Source organism: Trichoderma reesei (genome assembly GCF_000167675.1).
Source record: "Trichoderma reesei QM6a unplaced genomic scaffold TRIREscaffold_6, whole genome shotgun sequence".
Taxonomy (NCBI): Eukaryota; Fungi; Ascomycota; class Sordariomycetes; order Hypocreales; family Hypocreaceae; genus Trichoderma; species Trichoderma reesei.
Window position 1 is genome coordinate 837,680 of NW_006711153.1, and position 21,829 is coordinate 859,508.

At 47.8% G+C, this 21,829-nt stretch overlaps 4 protein-coding genes across 4 annotated transcripts; 1 reads left to right on the plus strand and 3 right to left on the minus strand.

Moving 5' to 3' along the window:
- Nucleotides 1-386: 386 nt before the first annotated feature.
- On the minus strand, nucleotides 387-2,876 carry TRIREDRAFT_59747 (RhoGAP protein; the record flags this gene model as incomplete). Its single annotated transcript, XM_006964251.1, has 6 exons — nucleotides 387-664; nucleotides 771-920; nucleotides 997-1,726; nucleotides 1,797-2,002; nucleotides 2,069-2,687; nucleotides 2,826-2,876. Coding segments are annotated over 6 exons (2,034 nt in total), but the record flags the coding sequence as incomplete, so codon positions are not given.
- A 3,207-nt stretch (nucleotides 2,877-6,083) lies between these two features.
- rps28 (ribosomal protein S28) lies at nucleotides 6,084-6,684 on the minus strand (the record flags this gene model as incomplete). The annotated part of the gene is made up of 3 exons (XM_006964252.1): nucleotides 6,084-6,145; nucleotides 6,220-6,303; nucleotides 6,621-6,684. The coding sequence occupies 3 exons, from the start codon at nucleotides 6,682-6,684 to the stop codon at nucleotides 6,084-6,086; spliced, it is 210 nt and encodes a 69-aa protein (XP_006964314.1).
- Nucleotides 6,685-9,325: 2,641 nt separating this feature from the next.
- On the minus strand, nucleotides 9,326-11,434 carry TRIREDRAFT_76822 (uncharacterized protein; the record flags this gene model as incomplete). Its single annotated transcript, XM_006964253.1, has 2 exons — nucleotides 9,326-10,709; nucleotides 10,833-11,434. 2 exons carry the CDS (start codon nucleotides 11,432-11,434, stop codon nucleotides 9,326-9,328), a joined length of 1,986 nt encoding a protein of 661 aa, XP_006964315.1.
- A 4,827-nt stretch (nucleotides 11,435-16,261) lies between these two features.
- TRIREDRAFT_106041 (uncharacterized protein) lies at nucleotides 16,262-17,646 on the plus strand (the record flags this gene model as incomplete). The annotated part of the gene is made up of 7 exons (XM_006964103.1): nucleotides 16,262-16,322; nucleotides 16,355-16,444; nucleotides 16,529-16,617; nucleotides 16,743-16,877; nucleotides 16,990-17,110; nucleotides 17,513-17,519; nucleotides 17,643-17,646. The coding sequence occupies 7 exons, from the start codon at nucleotides 16,262-16,264 to the stop codon at nucleotides 17,644-17,646; spliced, it is 507 nt and encodes a 168-aa protein (XP_006964165.1).
- Nucleotides 17,647-21,829: the final 4,183 nt, after the last annotated feature.

Below are 21,829 nucleotides of genomic sequence, written 5' to 3' on the forward strand. Positions count from 1 at the left end.
GGAGAGTAAATGACGGTTTAGCGCCTCTGGCGATGAGAAGTACAGAGGGGAAGCTCCTAGAGCTTCGCCCAACAGATGGCGAATAAGTGGTTGCCGAACCAGATGGCTATAAAATTCTGGGGAGATAAAAGAAAGAGGCAGGGCAACATGACCAGGGAAGTGGATTATATATACCAACACGTCTTTAGAGAGAGGGGACATATGTGAGGAAGCACACCCGGCTAGAAATTTGAAATTGCAAAGTGAAGAAGACAAAGGAGGTCGGACAAGTGAGCCAAGGAACGGATGATAAGCAGATAACGCCATGCAAGAGAGGTATAGAGGAATGTTAGACAAATAAGGAAAAGAAAATGATCTCTTACATAAGAGCAAAGCCTTCCACGACATCAATCCTCATCAAAGATCTGGTAAGTATTGACCAGGATAGTGTCAATGACTTTGATCTGCCAACCAGCATCTGTAATGGCAGTGCTTGGGTCGGTGCCCATGAGGGTGGGCCCGAGGATGACGGCCAAGTTGTGAGAGTTCATACGGTTGACGTGAGAGTTGTCGATGACACGGTGCAGATGCAGCATCAAGGCACGCAGGGTGGCGTAGTTGGGATCGGGCAGGCTGTTGATGATGGCGTGGAGGGAGTCTCGGCGAACAATCTCGTCCTCGTGCTCTGCAGGTGCGCGATTAGTATCCATGCTGTGTCCTAGATACAAGGCAGAAGTGATGGAAAGCCCTGGATCTAGTATGATATGTGTGATTGTGGAACGTTAACGTACTTGCTGCGTTTATGAAGCTGCTGTGGTGTTCTGACGTGAACAGCGGGTCGGGCAGGTCCCGGAAGAACTGCTTCAACAGGCCCGTAACACTGTTGACGTCGTGAAAGAAGTTTTCCGGGTTCCTGAAATCAAGGGCTTGTGACTGAGATTCTGCAGCGAATGGTAACGGTTAGCATACGTCGGTCCGCTGAACTAGGTAGCCGCGAGGATGGCTGTGGATATTTACCCGAATCGAACATGGCTTTCAGTCTGTTGATGTGGTTCAATGAGCCAGACTGGCGGTAAATTCCTTCTACCCCAAGGCCAAACAGGTCAACGGCCTGGATACACTGATACACGACCATGGGAACAGCGAGGCCGTCCCGCTCATAAAGGCGACTGAGGTGGACACCAAAGACGGGCTTGGAGCCGGTAGAGACACCCAGGGCTGGTGGACCGTGATTGGGGGCGCTGTATGCCGGCGGAGCGCTTGGCCCGGGAGGCTGGTAGGGAAGTCCCAGCTGGGGAGGTGAAGCACTCTTGGTTGATGGACCTTCGCTGTCCTGGAACGGAAGCGCTCCGAGCTGGGGCGGGCCGGTGGTGGTAGGGCCGCCGCCGGCAAACCTGGAGCCTGCTGTGCCGTATGGCTGCGTTTGAGGGCTCATGGGAGAGTTTAGCATATTGCCCTGGCTGAAGCTTCGGCTGTGGTCGGGCTGATGGAGCGACTTGAGTGGCTCGGCACTGGTGGGAGTAGAAGCAGCCCCTTGTCCTATCGATCCGGGTGGCCCCTGAGAAGCTGGGGCGCCTGCCGGCGGGCTGGGGAGGTTATTGCCACCACTCATCCTCGAGTTAACCGAAAACGACTGCGGGTTTTGTTGGTATCCGCCCTGAGGGGCCTGACTGACAGAAGGCTTGGAAGCATGAGGCGCAGAGGGCAGAGCTGAGTGACCCATGGCGCTGGGCTGAGGACCGAGTACCTAAGGAGCAAGAGGCGTCAGTATGATAGGCTTGACGACCACTTAAGGGGAGCGGTTATCGCAGACGCACCGGATTACGTTCGTATTTGACCTCGCCCGGGTTTGGCTGGACCTTGGAATGGTAAGTCGCGACAAACTCATCGAGATCCTTGTCAATATTGATGGATGCAATGGCATATCTCATGCTTCGGGGCTGGTTGGGGCCAATCGTCGCTGAGTTTCTGAAGGGACTGATGACAAGGCCATTGCCGAGCAACAGGTTCTCATTATTCAGAGCTATTTGAGGGTTCCTCTGTTAGTATGACCTACTTTTCACTGTCTTGTGGCGGCGGGTTTACTTACCAAACCTTTGCATCTGCAGCCCCACGGCAGAGTCGATCTCGCGGATAGCCTCTTGCAACGACTTGACAATCTCGGGACGAGTTGTGGTCTGGAGCTGGGCCTTCTCAGCCTGCAGACTGGTGACGGCGCTGTGATAGATCTGATCTGCTGCCTGGACCTTCTTCAGAAGCTCCTCTTCTTGTTGCGCCGCCGACTTGTGCGCCTTGAATGCACCCAAGACCTTGCCGCCGCCAGGCCTACTTTCGCCCGTTCTGGCGCGATCGTACTCTTCAGCGAGCGAGTCGTATTTCGCCTTGCTCTTGCGCATGGCGGCCTCGAGATCGACGACCTTTTGCTCCGCGGCCAGGCCGTTGGCCTTCCAGACCTTGCGGTTGCGCTCGGCAGTTCCGGCGGCCTCAAGGAGCTCTTCGTTCATTTGAAGGAGCGTGGCCGCAAACTGGATGCCGTTATCAGCCATGCGTTCGTGGATGTGTACCATCTCCTCGTAGACGTGGACGAATGTGCCTCCGCGGTGTTCGGGTCGTCGTATGTTATCCTGGGTGGCGCGCGCCAGCTTCTTGAGCGTCTGAGCGCTGTCCTCTTCCAGACCGGCTCGTTTCTTGAGAAAGGTGCCGAACTCCTGCTCAGATGTCAGCTTCTTTCCTGCTTCTTCATGTCTCAGCCACACGGTGCTAGAGCTGCAGCTAGCACCGGATGATGTGCAGGTGGCCACGATGCATGGGAATGCCTAATCGAGATGCGAGAAAGACTGAAGTACCTTTGCGGAAGCTATGCTCTGTTTCAGCCGATGCAGCAGCGAGGGAATGCCTTGCTGTTGGGCGTGAGGTTAGCATAGGGAGAGGACGCGCGCGGATTCGGCTGGGCTAATTCGTACCTCAGATGCCAGCACCTCACCAACCAGCTTCAGGACAGCTGGATCGGTCGGAGGTGGAGGGCTGGGCTCGTCTGCAACATTGCCCAAATGAAGGGCGGCTATGCTCTCGCTGAGGCCTCTGTCCGCCGCGGCGCTGTCTTGCGCAGCAGCGTCGCCGGAAGCTGGACGACCCAGCGCAGGGTCATCGAGTGTGATTGACCCTGAAAAGTCCCGCCTGTGCTGCTGCGCCGTCATTTGCGGCATCTGCAGCGACAGCGACGGCACCGAAGTGTCGATGGGAGAGCGGAAGTCGGACATTGTGTGTGACTTCGCCTTTGAGAGGGCTCGGCGCCTCGTATGTGACTGGCGAAGGAGAGATTGGACAGCGGGCGATGACGAATCCTAGAGCTTCGTTACTCGGTAGCGTCCGCTGATTCGCGAGGGAAAAAAAGAGGTGCGCCGCCGCGATTGGGGTGTCGTGCTAGGATGTGGATACGGGTCAGTGAGATGCAGGAACCACAAGGAATGGGACGAGCTATACCACGATGAACCAACAGAGTGGCTGAGGAGGGAGGCAGGGGGTGTAGGAAACTCACCGTGGACGGAGAAGCAAGGAACGGATATGAGCCCTCTGAGGTCCTTCGAGCTGCCTCGAGAACGACGGTGGTGTCTTGCGAATTGACGAGCTCCGCAAGCCGCAGTTGGAGCTCTATCGTTTGCTTTTCCGAGTAGCTCTGGTCCAGCAAAAAAAAAAAAAAAAAAAAAAAAAGGCGTTGTCGATCAGTCAATCAGCTTCTTTCAGTACAAAGAGAAAGCGTTGACAGATGCCGCCTCGTGATCTGTTGTCACTGACTAGGAGAAGGGAAACAGAATAAGCGAAGAGGAGAAAATAAAGGAAGAGAGAAGATGAAAAGAGGAGAGAAGAACAGGCCAACAGGGTGAGGGGCCAAAGACTGGAGGACGACGGTAGGTAGCAATGGCACAAGCCAACCAGCAGCGATACGGATGGACGGACCGCAGAGAGCTGGGCTAAAGAATGGAGGAGTTTGGGACTGCTTCCAGAACTCCAGATAAGTGCAATTGTTGCTGCGGGTTGAGAAAAAGGTGTGGTAGAAGCGGAGTGAGCAGGAGGTCGGTGTGTGAATATAGTAGTAGATGCGGATAAGGGCGATTGCGAGGGTGATGGTGAAGGCCTGGATGGGGGAAATGGGGATGAAAGAATGGAGATGGGGATTGACGGAAAATGGGGGGGAAACGGATTAGTATGGGGGAAGCTCCGGTGGCACGTTTTGGCTTTCAGTGGCTCTTCCGGGGGTGGTTGGCGGCTTGGTCTCGCTGAGCGAGGCGATGCCTGGTGGCAGTACCTGCAGGGTACTGGCAGAGTGCAGAGGGAGCACGCTGGAAACAGCAGTACCGCTTCAGTACCCGTGTCAGGACGGCGTAGCGCCTCGTTTTAGCACTGGAGACCTCGAGTGCCTGCCTGCAGGTCGCCTGAAGCATTGCCGCTAGGGCAGCAACTACCACATGTCTGGTACCTGCCACAGTAGGTCGGCTTCTGCTGCATGAAGCTCACATTCACCCTAATTAGTATTTAGGTATCTCTTCCATATCCAGAGACATGCAGGAAGACTTCTGTTTCTACGCGGTCCTTAAGTTTTTTTTTTTTTCGAGAAAATAGTGATGCACTTCATTCTGCTTTTCGCTTATTTTCTTGTATAGGCTATTGTTCGAGAGGACAAGAGAATATTATTGTCACAAACGTCAAAGCCGCAGCTCATACCCGGCCGTGCCAGATACTAGTAGTGGCATTCGGTGAAGCTCTCTTCACCGTAAAGCCTACTAGGTACCTACCTTAGGTAGGTAGTGCCTCTCACATGTGCGTGGCTGCCCCGATTCACCGTTTGCACACACCTCAGCATTCAGCGGCTCGGCGTCTACTGTGGACAGGCGTCAGACGTCAGGCGCTAATCCGCCATCCAACAAGCCAAGCAGTTCATAGCTCGTGTCCGCCAAAAGCGTGAAAGGAGACGCGACGCAACGGATGGACCGAAGATGACACAGAAAACGAGGCATGCGCAAGGCAAATTGTTGCGACGCCTAGTTTCTGGGTGAGCAACACAAAAGCACCACAGCCCTCAGCTTCGGGCCTCTCCCTAATGTCATTCGCCGGAGACACAGCTCTTTGCTGTAGACGCCATTATAAGTGCGACTGTCGTTCGCCATCTCCCCCTCCCGCCCTTTGTCTACACCCATCTTTCGGCAGCGCCCACAGAGATAGGTAGCAAACGAAAGCGCCACCAAATTTCTCCAGTCTCTCTGTACAACTATCTATCTACGGGCTCGGTTTATGTGAATTCAAGCGCTCATCGGCCCAATTACGAGCCAAGCCCTGGGACCGCTGCTTCAGGCTCCTGGCCGCCTCAGGCAACGTGCCTTGCAGTGACAACCTCGTCTACCCATTGCAGACTCATCTGGCGCTTCCCGGAGAACTGTCTCTGCGGTGGTATCAAGCTCAACATCCTTCTCTGGTGAATGCCATCAGAATGCCACCAGCTGCAGGAGTTTGTAGTGGTCTCTATTATTAGCATCACATGCTTGTTGCCCAAGGGCAACAGAGCCGAGTGAGTGATATTGCCGGTATCACACAGAACTCGGGCTATTTCAAGCTTCGTGTTTCGGGCAGACGCGCTACCAGCCCAGTTACCGCCGGACGTCAAAATGCACTTATGGAGAAGCATATCAAGTAACCCCTTGAAGCCCGGCTGTCCACGTAGGTACCTAGGCTATGCCGATGCTCTTCTCAAGCAGCTTCCAGCCCAGGTAGGGATTGACCCGATGACGACTTGTGCCGGCCACATCCAGATATCGGCAAGTCAAAGATGGGCACCTGAAAAATGAGACTCGGACGTATCCCGTGCCTGGAACCAAAAAGAAAGACGCCTTGTATCTCTTTTTTATGAGAATGAGCCTAGGTATTTCCGACTAGTAGGATGAAGCCCTGCCGGTTGTCGCTACTTGACACCATCGTTTCATGCCGTCGTCGCAAGAGAGGCCGTAAATGCCCAGATGGAACACACCCAAAAAGAAATGACCCGTACCCGTTCACGCCATTGAGAGACTCTACCATCCGCTTTGTTTTCCACCACTCCAGCCTTCCAACATTTATCGCAGACGTCTGGCCTCGCGTTCGGACTCGAGCAGGCAGAGGATGTCGTCCTCACGGACTGGGGCAAGTCAGTTAGCCAACAAGTCACCATCCATAATCTCGTCCGTAGACAGCTATGGAGCTCAAACATACCGGGACCCTTGACGTTTCGGATGATGGAACGAGTCTGGTCGTCCATGAACTCGACACGGACCTGGGTGACACCACCACGAGAGCCTGCATACTTCCGTTAGCTTTCGAGAATTCGATGCCGCATCGCCGCCCCTCATGTGCCGTCTCCCCCTCCAACCGATCTGTATGCCATCGTGCACCGATTATGCTTGCAATTTGTTGCGCCGTCGAGCCGCCGAGTCAATCTTTCCTTGCCCTCTTTTCCGTGCATATATTCGAGACAGTATATTCTCTTCTTCTTTCCCCAATCCCAATATTTCGGCGAGACTGGCGACGACAATTGCAACAGCGGCGATGGCAACAGAGCGGCAAAGTGGGAGAAGATCCTGGCGAAGAGAGGGCGAGAGGGAGTCTCATCGTACCGGTTCGACCGAGCACTCGGGTCACCTTGACGAGCTTAACGGGAGCCTTGCTGCTGGATTCCATTGTGATAGATGCGTGTTCTTGACTGTGGAAGGTTTGCAGAAAGGAGGGAGCGGAGAGAAGGTAGAAGTCGCGGTAGACCGTGTGGGTAGCGAAGAGGGCGTATTTTTTCCTTCGGCCGCAATTTTGTGCTATTCGGCAGGGTTTTTTTCTTCTTGAGAGACCCAGTTCGGTGCGCCGCGTGTGGGGGGGCTCACGAGCGATAAGGTCACGTGTGATAAGCAAAGCCCCAAGCAGACGCCTTGCCGTTTTGAGCTTCAGAGAAGAGGCCAGGAGGCTTGATGCCGGAGAATCAGAATAGCCGCGTTCCGGATCTACGGAAGCCGCATTGCTTTAGGTAGCCTTAGCGCCAGCTGCCATCTCGGGATGTCAATCTGTGTGCCAAACCTTGTCAACTCTTGACCGGGGTCATCAAACATGCACCTCTGCGCCCATCTCCACTCCTCTGTGTCAACACTTGCATCCAGCACTTCGTCGGAGACTTTTGGCCTTGCTCGAGTAGAGAAAAGAGGCTGAGACACTCGGTGCTAATGATCTGTCAGTTGCAGCATCGCGTCGATTGACAATCACGACGCACAGCAGCATTCGGACAGTGCATCGTCCCCCTTGTGGTCGCTTCTCTAGCGAGATGTTGAATCGCCGATCTTGAAGATGGCTGCCTCGCCCTCTCCCCCCGTCGCAGAGGAGACACGAAAATGAAGATCTAGATGACGCGGAGACCAGCATGGGATCAAATGCAGGTGCTGACACCCGACCCTTCACGGCGGTTGTGCTTCCCCGTATGATGAGTTTGAGACAAGAGGTGCGCCACCTGAACGAAGAAGAGCACGTATCTTGCCTCTCAGTCCGCGGCATCTTGGCATCCACATTTGTCATCGGCATCTTGCCGCCGTATCACTAAAGTCGACCTTCGCAAAATATCTTGCCTCGGGAGCGGCCTGCCTTATTCTTACACCGGTTTTGTGGCGAATGGATCATCTTGCTGTGTCTTGGCCAGTACGTCGAAGTGCCATCGGGCACAATCATACGTACTAAGGGTAAGGTACCTGACTCTATCCAAGTACAAGTTCTGAAACATATCACGGAACATGTCACAGCGTACCAGGTTTATCATCCTGCGCGGAGAACCGGAATACCCTGGCCTTCCACAAAGTCGGTTGAGCCTCCTCAAGCTCCCAACCCGCCCCTGAAGCAAGCAAACAGGGAACCACACCGGGGTACATAAGCATCATCCTAGGATCTTGTCGCAGCGGAAGAGCTTGATACTGGCATGATGTTCTGGATCGGCAAGCCGCTCTGGATCGATGGTCTACCTTCACCCTTGAGGTTGGGAACTTTCCTCGAAAGGGAGGCCGGCGCCTATGCACCCAGGAGGCTTGTTATCGACCTGGGACATGTTCCGGGGGGGCAGCTGAGCCAGACTCATGGCCTGGTGTGTGTCTCTCCCGCTCAGCTACCTAGTATTACTACTAGCTGGATCAGGCGCCGACTGATATCTGCAACCTGGAATCCAGGGACCGGGAACATGCTGCGCGGAAAGCGCACTAGCTAGCTACATTACATGTAAACAGCGTAAACCATGTTGGCGGCCGCCAGCTTGTGTAAGAAGGTCAACACGGACTTGATTCACATGGACGCTTTCCGGTAGCATTGATGTGGGGGATATGGGATCCATACCCGGAGCACACATACACATACATCTAGATACTTGTATGTTATTGGCTCTTGAGCCAGGCTGGCTGTGCCGCTGTACCGCTGACCTGATGGGCTCACGGCCCAGACTCCTTCACTTCCTCATCACTCACTTGACTGCTCTCATCTACCCAAGCTTGGTTCGCTGCCCACATCCGTGAAAAGCTGAGTTATCATGACCAGCATGGAACATGTTTAGGTAACCATTATTGACATTAAGCTAAACTACCTACCACTCAGTTATTATAGCAAACCCAAATGTTGCGTGTGACAACGGCCCCCAGCCAGCTCCCCAGGCCCAGCCCAGAAGCAGCCCAATCTACCAGATCGGGAGAAGCATCGACCTGGCCCTTCTTTTTTAGACCCCCGGCCTTGTTGGCTGGTATCCTAAACATGATCCTGCGAGAGCTTGTAAGCTTTTACCAGGCGCCGACGACAGATAACATCCAACGGAACTCCGCTCGGCGCGCGGATATGGAAGAGAAATAGGCATGATATATACAAAATTATATGCTTGTCTCTTTGCTTGCTTTTTGACGGTCTCTTTTTCGACCACCGGCATGCTTGGACGCTTATACGCCGCTGAAGATACCATCATGAAGAAATCGATAGGAAAGAAACGAGATTAAAAGGAGGGTATGGCAAAATGAGCGGCCAGTTATTCCATCTTCTTGTTGACTGCGGCCACCGAAGGAAGAAGGTCGAAGGGGGGCAAAAGAAAAAAGAGCGAGGGAAGAGACGTCGTGAGAGATACAAATGAAACAATAGGGCCCAGGTGAAGGCCACAACTCAGTTGGTGGACAAGAGCAAAGAAGAGAATGAAGAAGAAAGTAAAACGAGGTGTATGTCAGGCCGCTCCCGAGCAAGCCCGCCGGCTGTATAGCGATGCTTCAACGTGGAATGTCCAAGCCGCATCAGGTGCACCGCCCCTGGCCCTTTTTGAACGTGGACATCAAAGGTGCTTTTCATCGGGCCATCTTGGTATGTCAATACGATGATAGATCTGGCCAGGATTCTGCGCCTCGAGCTCCTTGCACAAGACTTCAATGGCGAGCACCCATCGAGACTGCAGCCGTGACTGGCGCGACGCAAAAACGGCGTTGAACTGAGACTCTTCCTGGACGAACTGGGATTCTAGCCGATCCAGCGCCTCCTGCCTCGCGTCCGTGAGCAGCGCGAATTCCTCCGCTTGTTTGACTCGGAGCTCCTCCATCTTTACAGCCTGCCGCTCCCGCATGAGATTAATCTTGGACTCGCGTGTGCGGTCCATGCCATCTCGCAAGTAGTACTGCTGGCCCAACTGTCTCCGGTCTCGCTCAGTGACGACCCTGACAGACGACATCATGTTGGGATTTTGCCCTATGCCGTTGCAGTAAGCCTCCATGTGCTTGAGTCGCAAATGGATGTTCAGTTCGTCCTGCTGCAGCGATTCAAGCAACCCCATCTCGGCCGCAACGTGACGGTCTTCTTGCTGAGACCAGGCCCTCTCATGTCTCTCGCGGAGCTTTTCCTCCTGGCAGTCGTATTTTTCTTCCACGGCGGCCTCTTGTATCAGGTGCCGCGTCTGCAAGGCGTCTTTGCTCTGCGACTTGAATTCCAGAAAACGGCGGAGCTCCTCTTCTTGTTCCTGACCAAGTTGCTTAATCGATGAATTGGCGTGAATCTGCAGCGCAGCCTCACAGGGAACGGCATCCTCAATCTGCCGGCGCCGCCTCAGCTCCTCTTCGAAGCTACAGAGATTGGGGCATCCTGTTGTAGGATCCCAAATGGCGGCGCAAACAGAGCAGAAGCGTGCTTTGCATTGACAGGTCATGTAGGGAGCTTCCCCAGCTATCTCGACAAGAGCCCTGCATTCGTAGCATCGCTGCCAGCAACTCCCATCATGCTGCTGCTGCTGCTTCTGTTTCAACACGGCCAGCTCCCAATCCTGGGGGCAGTTTTCGCCAACGGCGTGAGCAGCGCCTTTGCATATGGCGCACACGCGGCCATTGCATTTGAAGCAGGCAAGGTCAAACGGATGCTTGGCGTCGTGTGCATCATGCGTCGGGATAAAGTGACCACAGGCTGGGTCCGGGCAAAACACTCGTTCTTCGACTGGTGTGTTGAGCTTGAGGACCGCCAGCAGGAATGTCACCTGGGCGTCCTGGCTCAGTATTGTCCTTACAAGAGGTGCTGCTAGAGGCTGAGAGCAACAGCGTGGTGGCATCTGGGCCTCATGCTGGACGGCTTGATCTACCACATCTCGGACGCAGTCGACGCAATGCATGTGGCCACATGGGAGCTTATGCAAGGCGCCGGATTCTGCACCAAAACTTTTCTGGCAGCTGATGCATGGTCTGTATGGGCGTTCACGTAACGGCGTCAGCTCATCACATCACCATACGGAAAAGTTGAAGGCAACGAATGACATGCCGCCCTAACTCGAAGCGAGGCTCATATATGGAACAAGAAGGACTTACATCGTAACTTCCGCTGGAGCCACAGTCTTTCTTCTCCACCGCAAGCGGTCTCGCAGATTTGCGCGATGGCTCTTCTTGGAGGTCACGCTCACAACGCTCTGGGCAGAGGAGTCGTTGGCAGTCGGTGTGGGTGGAGGCCTAGGAAATGGAGGCTGTGCGTTGGCAGAATCGACAGAGGCAATGAGCCTCTCGTAGTGAGAAAAAGTGAGACTCGATGCCGAAACTCCTCTCACTCCGGACCCGGTATCAAAGAGGGAGCTCGGGGGCCCAAAGACGGAAGAGTGAGGAGTCAAGGCACTGCTGGCTGAGCCGTTGGACGCATTTGAAAAGGTGCGGTCTTGCTGAGTCCCAAACGACACGACTGAGCAGCTGCTGGCTGGATGTCTTCTGCTGGCCACAGATGGCAGAGTGGCGGCAATGCCAGCGGCGTTTGCTCTGGCAACCAACTCTCGGTCAGCCTCAGCCTCAGACTTGCCTGGAGGCAAGCGCAGCACCTCGGTAAAGTACCCCGAGTCGCTGAGTTCAGGGATGGTGGAAGAGTCGGACTCAAGCAGGGCTGGAGCGTCAGAAGAAGGCGGAACGGGGACTGACAACGGATCCATTGCCGGACCCGATGTGTGTGTCGAAGTGGATAACAATGGGCTGAAGAGGTGCAAAAAAAAGGGAGATGAAAAAGTGGTCGATCCAGAAGACAAGGGTTCGCAGACGAAGGAGAGCTCTGGCAATGAGCTGTGAAGGAGACGAAGAAGATGAACAAGTGCCGGAGATGTGAAGATGAATGGGGCAGACGGACAAGGTAAGGAAGGCAAGTGCTCATGGGTCGCTCCTACAAGAAGGATTTTCTACAGCAGGGACGATGGGGCCAGCTGCATATATAGGTAAGGTCGGTACACCTGCTGGGGTAAGGTAAGGTAGGTAGGTAGGTAGGTAAGTTAGGTCAGGTAAGGTAGATCAGGTAGGTCAGTCAAGGTAGGTAGGTAGGTAGGTAGCAGGAGGTAAGTACGAGTGCTATGTGAGGCGGTCCTTCCTAGGTAGCTAACGCACAATGACATATCCCGCCCCGTGGACCCCTATCCCCTGTCCAGGCAAAGACAGACAGAGTAAGAAAAAGAGTAAGAAAAAGAGAGAGAGCGAGAAAAAGGGAGGCAGTCCGACAGAGATCGGAGCGTGAAGTACCGGAGTACAGGTAGCAGGGAGCAACAGCCCAGTGCTGCTCGCTGGCCAACGAAGAGGTGCATTAGTACATACACTTCCCTAGGTACTAGTAGTAGTACCATGGTCCATCAGGTAGCACACATCACGCATCCTTACCGTATTAGTACCAGGTCATGACTGCAAGTCCTCGCACATGCTACCCGAGGTTGGTAGGTATTGAACGTTGCCCAGTACAGCCTGTACCATGCCCGGCGGTAGTGGTAGGTACCTTATTCTTGGATCTTGGTAGTATGCTGAAGCAATGGCATGAGGGACGGCCAGCAGGTTATAAGGCGTTACCAGATGAGAAGAGTCTGAGCTCCCTGGGTACTTGTCCATGACATGACGCCGACCCGCAAGAGATTTGATGGGTGTGGATATCAGAGCTGTCGAGAGACAAGCGTCTGAGATCCGGTTCTCGCTCCCGATTGGGTAGTGGGCCTGACATCTTGGGGACCCGGGAGTGAGATTGAAAGAGCAGGGATCGAGCCCTGTGATGCAATTGCCAGCTGTCGGTGGGCACGCATGTCTTGAAGCTCTGTCTGTCTCGGGCTTTGGGAGGATATCACAACAGCCCACTTACCTAGTAAGTATAATCATTCGTACAAGCCAAGCTTGGAGACTTAGGATGTATTCGTCCGGGACGAGATGCTTTACCTAAGACAAGGTCTCAGAAAGACGACAAGTCATTGGAGAGAGACGAGCCTGGGATCGCACCAAGCGGAGGGGAGAGGAAAGAAGCAAAAAAAATTGAAATGACGGAAAGGCAAGTAAAGTACAATGATCAAGGGAAGCGAGGCGACCTGGGGGCATTGACAATGGCAGGGTATGTACCAAGGACTTCCAATAATGCTTTTCTGTAAAGACCGGGAGGTAGTACCTACTAGGTAGGTAGGTCGGTAGGTAGAGGATAGGTAAGACACTTCGCACTTGATGGGGATATAACGGCCAACGATGATACTACCTAAGTACCGTGAAGTGACTGAAAAGTTTTCTCTGCTCCCAACTCCTATGCGAGTGGCGGCACAAGGGGAGACAAGTACAGAGAGGGAGGGAGGGGGAGAGGGTACACCAGCATAGCATACTTATGCAGCTTGCGAAGCGACCCTCGTTCCGAACTAATGATACGACGGGGGGATCCTTGGCAGAGATGCTAGGCGCGAGTCGATGCCGCTAGTGCACCTCGGTGAAGGGTGACTGCTTGCGACTCTCTGAGATTGATGGGACGGTGTTGGGCGTGGCGATTCGGCCGTCGAGAGGGGGCGTGTGGATTTTCACAATATTGAATGGATGAAACCAGTATCGAGCGCGAAAGCAAGAGAAAGGACGCACAACTAGTACCTAGAGCGCAAGGCACCTCCATACCAGGTACCTAAGGACTTGGAAGAGCAAGGCATTAGGTAGGTACCTGTAGGTACAGACCTAGCCAAGTAGCGTAACTCGCCTAGCGAAATAAACAGCAACTCGGTGCGGCCCGGACAATGGCCGGACGAATGGCCGCGCGGGTCTTGTGGCCGACTTGCTTCTTTGAGAACACCTATCTGATACCTTACTGTGCAGCCTCAATACCTCACGTGCATTTTGTGCCTTGGGTGGCGTGTTGCTACAGAGCGGTACGGGTTACAGTAAAGGAACCAGGGCAAGTGACACTGCCAACTTCGTAAGCCCGGTTTTGCCTTCCTGTTGGACTGTTGGTTGCACCTGCCCTGCCGCAGCCCCATTGTATCGGCTGGTTGACGCGATACTTCGGTATTGGCAAGTGCCCTTGACAAGCAAAGCAACTTCCCAACTCAAGGTTGTGCTCGGCGATGAGGGGTACCGGAGGGCAGCGCTTGCCCGCTGTGAGAGCGTCTGAAGCCGAAAATACCTACATGTAATTCGCCGCACATTAGGTAGGTAGTAGGTACGGTACGGGGTACCTAGGTATGTATGTCTGGCTATCTGAACCGGACTGAATTCGTTCACCTCCATTTCTTCATGTGCTTTCAGAGCATCAGAGCTTGGGCAATTTCTCGGCACCCACCGCTCCCCATCTCTCAGGGATCATGCTACTTTAAGCATCGTCCGTACGACCTGCACTCCCTCCGTACCCTCTCTCCTCCTCCTCCCGAGTCCCGACCCGCCCCCATCGACAGCCCCGACAGCGGCCTCTCTCCTCCCTTGATCACTTGTCGCCACCAATGACAACGGCGAAATTCGCTCCTGCGACCTGACGAGATCTTTTCTCTCCTCTCTTCTCAGCCAGCTCCCCCCTAAACTTTTCCTTCGCTTCTCTCGGCTGCTTAGGCTGTTCCGGCTGGTTGGATTGTCACCCATTACCTAGGTCAGTAAGGGTCGCAGTATGGATGTCATGACTGTACAGCGTACGCGTACGGACCATCCATGTTGCTGGAGCAAAGAGCAGATGATGGATGCAGAAGAGTTGCTAATACTACGCACCAGCCTTTGTGGCTCCTTGGCCTCCGTGGCCCGTTGCGACCTAGGGCCATGATTCCGAAAATACCCTGTGGTTATTGCCGCCGTCCTGCCCACTTATCGTGCACCTTTCGATTCGATTTGCTTCGATGCTCTGCTTTTTTACAGGATTTCAGGCCACCCGGTGCCAAGTTGATGGTGGTGCTCCTATAGGCTGGTTGATGTCTCTTTTTGCTTCGATTGGGACGCAGCATGGGCCAAAGGCATGAATTGGCCGGTTGGCTCGCACACAAGTGAGACACACATCTCTGTGGACTGATCGCCTGCACCAACACAATTTCACCACAAGCAGGCTTTTCGTGAAAGAGTCTCCGTGCCCGCGCTTTAGCGTCTCCAGTGACGCCCCGTTGCTTGGGCTCGTCCATCAGATGGCCCATCACCCCAGGTGCGAGACGAGTCGTCGAGCAGCCTGTATGTATATGCAAGTCAGGCCCGCTATTTGGCGTTGCTTCCTTGCCTGCATCCCACTCGTCTTCTTGCTCATACGGCTCGTCCAGCCAAGGACAATCAGGCCGGTTTTTGTTCCGTTGATTTGTTCCGTTGACTAACTGAAGTGCTCAGCTACGAGCCAATATTAGAGCAGCGGAGCCAGCCCGTCTTCGTGGCTTGACCGAGGAGTCCCAAATACCTACCTAAGGTAGCCCGGCATCACACGACGGCGCTTGCGATCTCGGGCCTCTCTATGCAGAGCAACCCAATTTGAATTATAACACCACTCGATATACCAGTCGCCGGGTCTCGGGTACCATCGTCCGAACAGCATGGGTGCCACAGCCGCTCAATGGAAAACAAAAATGCCAGCCCAGCCCCCCAACTCAAGGTAGGTAGCGAGCAAGCAAGCAAGCAAGCAAGCGAACGTCCCTGTAATACCTATCTGCCTACGTTTGGTACATCCCTTACATGACTGCGGACCCTGTGCACATACAATGGTTTGCAGTCCTCGCAGAATTATCAGAGCATTACGGCCAAGAGTGATGAGCAGATATGCCTACTCACATCCCCGCGGCAGCCATGCCAACCAAGAGTCATTGGCCAGTGCTGGCTGACTGGCTTGTCTTCCGCATCACCTGCCGGTCAGTGCCACCCAAAGGAAAGGAACGCATGTGGATGAGTTTCCCGATCATTTATGTCAAGTGCCCAAAGTCGTTGCCCACTTTGATAGCGAAAGGAGGAGACAGGAAGGGGACAGGAAGGGGACGCATAGGAAAGGTAGTATGGACATTGAACCCGATTATAGGTAAGGTAGGGTCTTGTCCCTTCAAGTTCCCTGCCCGAGTGCTTCGTACAATCCTGCTTACATCCTGCACGAGCTACTCCTGATACGAAGCATCCATGCCTCCATTCAATTCGTCCAACAATCCAGCTCGTCTGTGACACGACAGCAAGGTGCCCGAAAGATGCAGCTCAAGCTTCACCCCACCGTAAGGATGAAGGGACATTGTTGCACCAGACTACCGATACTTATGTCTAGTTCTGCAGGAAAGCTGGGTAGTATTCTTACGGGAGCTAAATTGCCATCCGTGCCAGAGTAACCCAAAGTACTGTTACTCCACCGTCTTTGCGCAAGCCAAGATCGTCCGGCAGTTTGTGATGGACAGTGGGTGTGCACGTCCTATATTGACACACCAAGGTATATTAGTAGTACAGACGGGCGGACGGGTAGGGTCCTCAGATCTGCCCTACGGAAACGACGCAGCCAACCGGCGGTCGTATGCAACTGACTGTCAGATGCTAGTACCAAGGTAACAAGGCTGGCTTGGATGGCTCTGGCTCTGGCTTGGGTCCTGCTCAAGTGTGTACTAACCGGCCCCGCCTTGCCGGGTAAGATCGATTGTTTTTCTGATAACTTGCAGTCCGAGATGAAGCATCACCAATGCCATACTCTGGTGCACCAGGATATCGGACGTCCCTCCTCACAGTCTCGTCTGCCCCCGAGATTCGTTGTATGCTTTGTCACACGTCATTTACTAGGATTCATTCGGCCCACTGAAGTCTGGGCTACGGGGTACATACTTGTGCGAGAGAAGACCATGTCAACTCTCCTCAGATTTACAACAGAGTACAACAGAGGGCGGCAAAGAGCCTGGCCTTTCCGGCAACATTGATCGACGGGACGGTGGGAATGCAAGATGCGCAGCGCCCCCTGTGGAGAGAGCTAGCCCGGAGTAGTATTGCATCTCTTGGTTCGACCACCTCCAGGAGCGTAACGCAAGCAGCTACTACCTACTACCGCGGTCACAGGTACTGAACTCGGTACCCTACGGTATTAAGAAAACCACCGCCTGGGAGCAAGGAAACCCGCTCGGGGACCATGACCGGGTACCCTGGTCGAGCTGGCCCGGCTCTCGTCACAAGCGCAGACGCCAGGCGATGATGGTGGATGGTGAGAATGGATGCCGCATCTGAATCACCTTGATTGCGAATCTGACTAGACAGGTCACAAGGAAGTCGAGATTGTGTGGCGTTGTGTATGTAGCAGATCCTTCAGGCCGCGAGCTCACCTCCAACTCGCAAGGATGCTGATGCCTCCTCTACTCCGGGAACCTGGGATCAGGTGCTCCGGCGCCTGGTCGGGCAACTGCTGGCAAGGGCCATGTCTCAGCCGGAAAGTGAGGCGGCCCAGCGCCGCCTTGGTTCCTGACCCAGTTGAGTGAGGGAGCCGGCTGGATGCCGCAGATTGGCTCCAGGTGACCGGTGTTTGCAAATCAGACACTCGTCGTCCTCCGCGGCAATAGGGCGAAGTTGATGCCCCCGTTCGCCGATGGGCTTGCTGGTTTGAGTAGATGACGCCGAGCCGAGACATGGCCAGATAGTGGTCTCTGAAACCTGGGACACGGCGTTTGAAAGATCAGAGAGGATCAGCCAAGTGTCGCTGAGCTCCGATCCAGTCTCTGATGTGCCACCTGGCTATCTGCGGCAGCGGCAGCGGCGGCTCTCTCCGGGACACGCAACTCTTGGAATTCGTGGCAATAACCTAGTTAAGCAAAGCTGCGAAGCAGCTTTATAAATAGTGCAACTGTAAGTAAGGCGGCTTCTAGCTTTACTCTATTAATAGGAAGATAAATCACGCTAAAATAAAGTTAAATAGAATCTTAAGTAGTAATTAGTTTTTTTTACTATTCTTACTGCCTTATAATATAGCTAGACTTTATTCCTTTAGTGTTTTAAGTATTATAATAAGGTATTATAAAGTTATTATCTTAATATTATACTAGCTTATAAAAGGAATATATAGACCTTGCTATAATACTTAATAATTACTATATAATACCTTAACTAAATTTAATATAACTTGCATAGTTAAAAAAAGTAATACTTAAGCTTTTAAATAATACTAATTTTACTTTATAAAAAAGCGCTATAGGTAAATAGCGCTATAAGTAAAAGTGCTATAAGCTAGCCTTTAGCAAGGACCCTTAATAAGGCCCTTAAAAGGCCTTTAAAAAGTATTTATAAATTAAGTATTTAACTAATAAGAAATTTATATTTTAATTATATAACCTAGTATAATACTTACCCTTACCTTACTTATAAGTTAATATTATTTTTTTTATTTAGTATGCTTTTAATTTTACCTTTTATATAATATTATATATCCTTATACCTCCCTGCACTTTTTTATATTCTTACTCCCTCCTTTATCTCTTTATTAATATATATTACTATTAAATTATTAAAAAAGGTTAGTTTAAGCTATTTTTATTAGCTATTTATAATAATATACTTATACTAACTATTTAGCAGCTTAATAAATTAATATTCTTAAGCTATAGTATTAATAGCTGCAGCTAGCCCTCCTTTACCTTTAATTCCTTTTAGTAGCCTAAAGCCTCTTAACCTTACTTTAAAGCTAGGTGCTTTTTAGCTTTATTAATGCACTTATTATAAGGAATTTAAGCTAATAGATTAGTTTTTATATCTTAAAAAGCTAAATAAGCTTATTAAGAAGTGCCTAGTATATTAATAATATTAATAATTAATAAGTATTATAGGCTATATATATTCTCTTCTCTTTTCTTTCCTTTTATACTAATACTTTACTTTTTAAATATATAACCTTATTTACTTAATTTTAATAGTAGTAAAGCATTTTATAATAAATATCTAGTCTTTTAAGCAGGTAAAGCGCTATAGTATTCTTTTACAGCCTTCTGCTAAGTAAGGTAATATTTTATTATTATTACCCCCCTTTATACTATACTCTCTTAGCCTAAACTTAATAAGAATGCCTAGCCTTATTAGTTAAGCAGTAAGCTATATATTATTCTTTATAGCGCAGTTCTTTTATTATAAAGTAAACCTTAATAATACCTTTAAGTAATAAAAAGCTTATTATAAGTAGAATTATATTTACTAATAGTATTAGGTTAATTATTATAGTAATATTATCCTTTTTTTAATACCTATAACTTCCTAGCTAATAGCGCCTTATATATTACAGCTTACTAAGAATTTATTATAGTATTTATTTTAGTATTAATTCTTTAAAAAAGGCAGTTTATAGCACCTTTAATACTTATAGTAATTATAAGAGACTATTATAGCAGCTAGAAATAATAATATAAATAAAAACTATTTTATTTATTAAATCTACTCCCTGCCTTAGCCTTACTTTAATTATAATCCTAATTTTAATACTTATACTTTTTATAGCGCCTTTTATAATAATAATAATCCTAATAGTTTCTTTTTAAATATAAATATCTTGCCTCTTTTTAAGTATACTAGCTGTTTAATATAAATCTCTACTGCTTAAACTATTATAATAATACCTATTACTTCTCTTTTACCCCCCCCTCTTATTATAAATATTCCTTTTTAAAGTAACCTTAATAATATTACCCTATTTTCTTATAACTAGAGTTTAATATATGCCTAGTATATTAAGCTAGATTAAGCCTAAATAAAGTTCTATACTTAATACTAAATAAAGTAATTTAATTAAAAGCTTAAGGATAGTATATACTAGCATTATATTTATAAGGATTTAAAAAAAGTATTTAGTAATTTATATTTCTTCTTTAATAATAATAATCTTAACTTTAATAATATACTTATATACTTTCTTAAGCTTTTATAAGTTAAGGAAATACTTATTACCTATATTTATATTTATATATAAGTATATTAATATTATAAATAGCAGTATTACTATAAGGGCTATATTATTAACTTTCTTTAAGATACTAGGAGTGTATACTTTTAATTACTGCTTTTACCTCTTAACCTAAATATAATTATTTTAAGGCTAGTAAATAAAACTATGCAGCCTTATATAACTTACTAATTTTATTAAGACTTTTATATTTAATAGCATGCCCTCTGCTAATAGCTTTAGTTTTTTAAAAATAACTATCTTAAATACTAGAATATTATTATTAATAAAGATTAACTTAGTTAGCTCTCTTTTAATAGTAATATCTTATAAAATATATTAAATTATAAGTATAAGGATATTATAATTAATAATAAGGTTTTACTTAAGGACCTACTTAAGGAGGGAGACTTTAATATAGCTATAGTGCTTAACCTTATTACTATATAAGTAGACCTAGACTAGTTATAAAAGCAGTTAAAAAGTAAGCCTACTACTGCTTTTAAATAAGTCCTTTTAAAGCTTTATATACTATATATTCTTAAGCAGTAAGCTTCTTAATAGCAGTATATTTAAATGCCTAATATTTAATCTACCTTATTAAGTAAGTTTAACTAGTTATAGCCTCTCTTCTTTTTTATATTTTTAATGCTTTACCCTTAAAGGCAAGCTAACTTTATATATTTATATATTTAGCCTATATTTTATAAGCAGTATCTTAACCTTATACTTAAGTAGTATAATAGGCGCTTTATATAGCACCTCTAGTTCTACTATATTAGCTTTAATACCTTTATATACTAGTCTATTAATACTTAAAGTATATTTTTTATTAAGCGCCTTAGCTAAATAGTAAGTTAGCTAGTAATACTTAAAGATCTTTATACTGCCTTTAACTAGGATACCTTTAAAGCCTAGTCCCTCTTTAACTTTATTATTTAATACTTTAGGAGTTTTTATAATATAAGGGCCTATTAGAATATAAAAAGGCATAAACTTAAGACTATAGTCTATAAGCTTAAATATTCTAGCACCTTCTTAATATTTTCTATAGTAAATCTTTATTAAGAGAGTTTATAATATTATATACTATTTTATAATTAGTAGTAAGCTATATTAAACTAAAATAAGGTGCATATTACTATATAGAATTTAAAAAAGAATTTATATATTATTATATACTATTTTTATTATAGGTTTATATTCTTTTTATATATAGTCCTTATATTAAAGTTTAATATTAAGGAGTTTTAATACTGCCTAAAATAGTAGGTAAGAGAAAGCCTATATATTTATAGCCTTTTTTAAATATAAGGAAGCCTAGATATTAGTAATTTTATAACTCCTGCTACTTAATAAGTATTTACTAAGTATTAAGGAAGGTTAGTTAATACTATTAACCTATAGCCTGCTTATTTTATTCTTATAAGAGAAGGTAATCCTCTAGCTATAAGATTTTAGCAGCTAATCTTTTAGCTTTTATTTAATATTATTAATTAAATGCAGAGCTATAAATATATAAAGGCTTACTGCCTTTATTATTATTACCTACCTAATAACTATCTCTTAAACTAAAAGCTTTATAAGTTCTACTTCTTATAAGATCTTTATAATAAGCCTTAAATCTTTTATAAGTTAAACCTACTATTTATAATATTTAATAAAGTATAGAATAATCTAAGGCTTAATAACTATAACTAGTTAATTACTTTTTTATAGCTTATTAATTATAACTTTTCTTTTATAACTAGCATTTAGGCTATACTTTTTTATATTATAAAATATATAAGTAAAATAAAGATATATAGTATATTTTATAAAAAGATTATAAGTATAGTCCTTCTTTTAGTTAATAGCTATAAGCCTATTATAAGCTTTATAGCTAGATTTATAAATAAGTTAATAGTAAAAAGGGATTAGTTAATGCTAAAAGTAATATATTATTTACTTAATCTCCTGCTATAAAAAGGCAGTAGAACTTCTATTACTATAAATTACTGCCTTATTAATTTATAATTCTATATTAAAGTTATCTTTAAAACTAGTATTTAGTTTACTTAGTTTATATATATTAAATACCTTAAATGCCCTCCTATATTTAATAATTTTACTTACTTTAAGTTTTTAATTATTATTAATTTATTAAAGGCATTATTATTAATATAATATAAGTTCCTTTTTACTAAGCTTTATATTTTAAGTTACTATTTATATTATAAGCTAAATAAGGAGC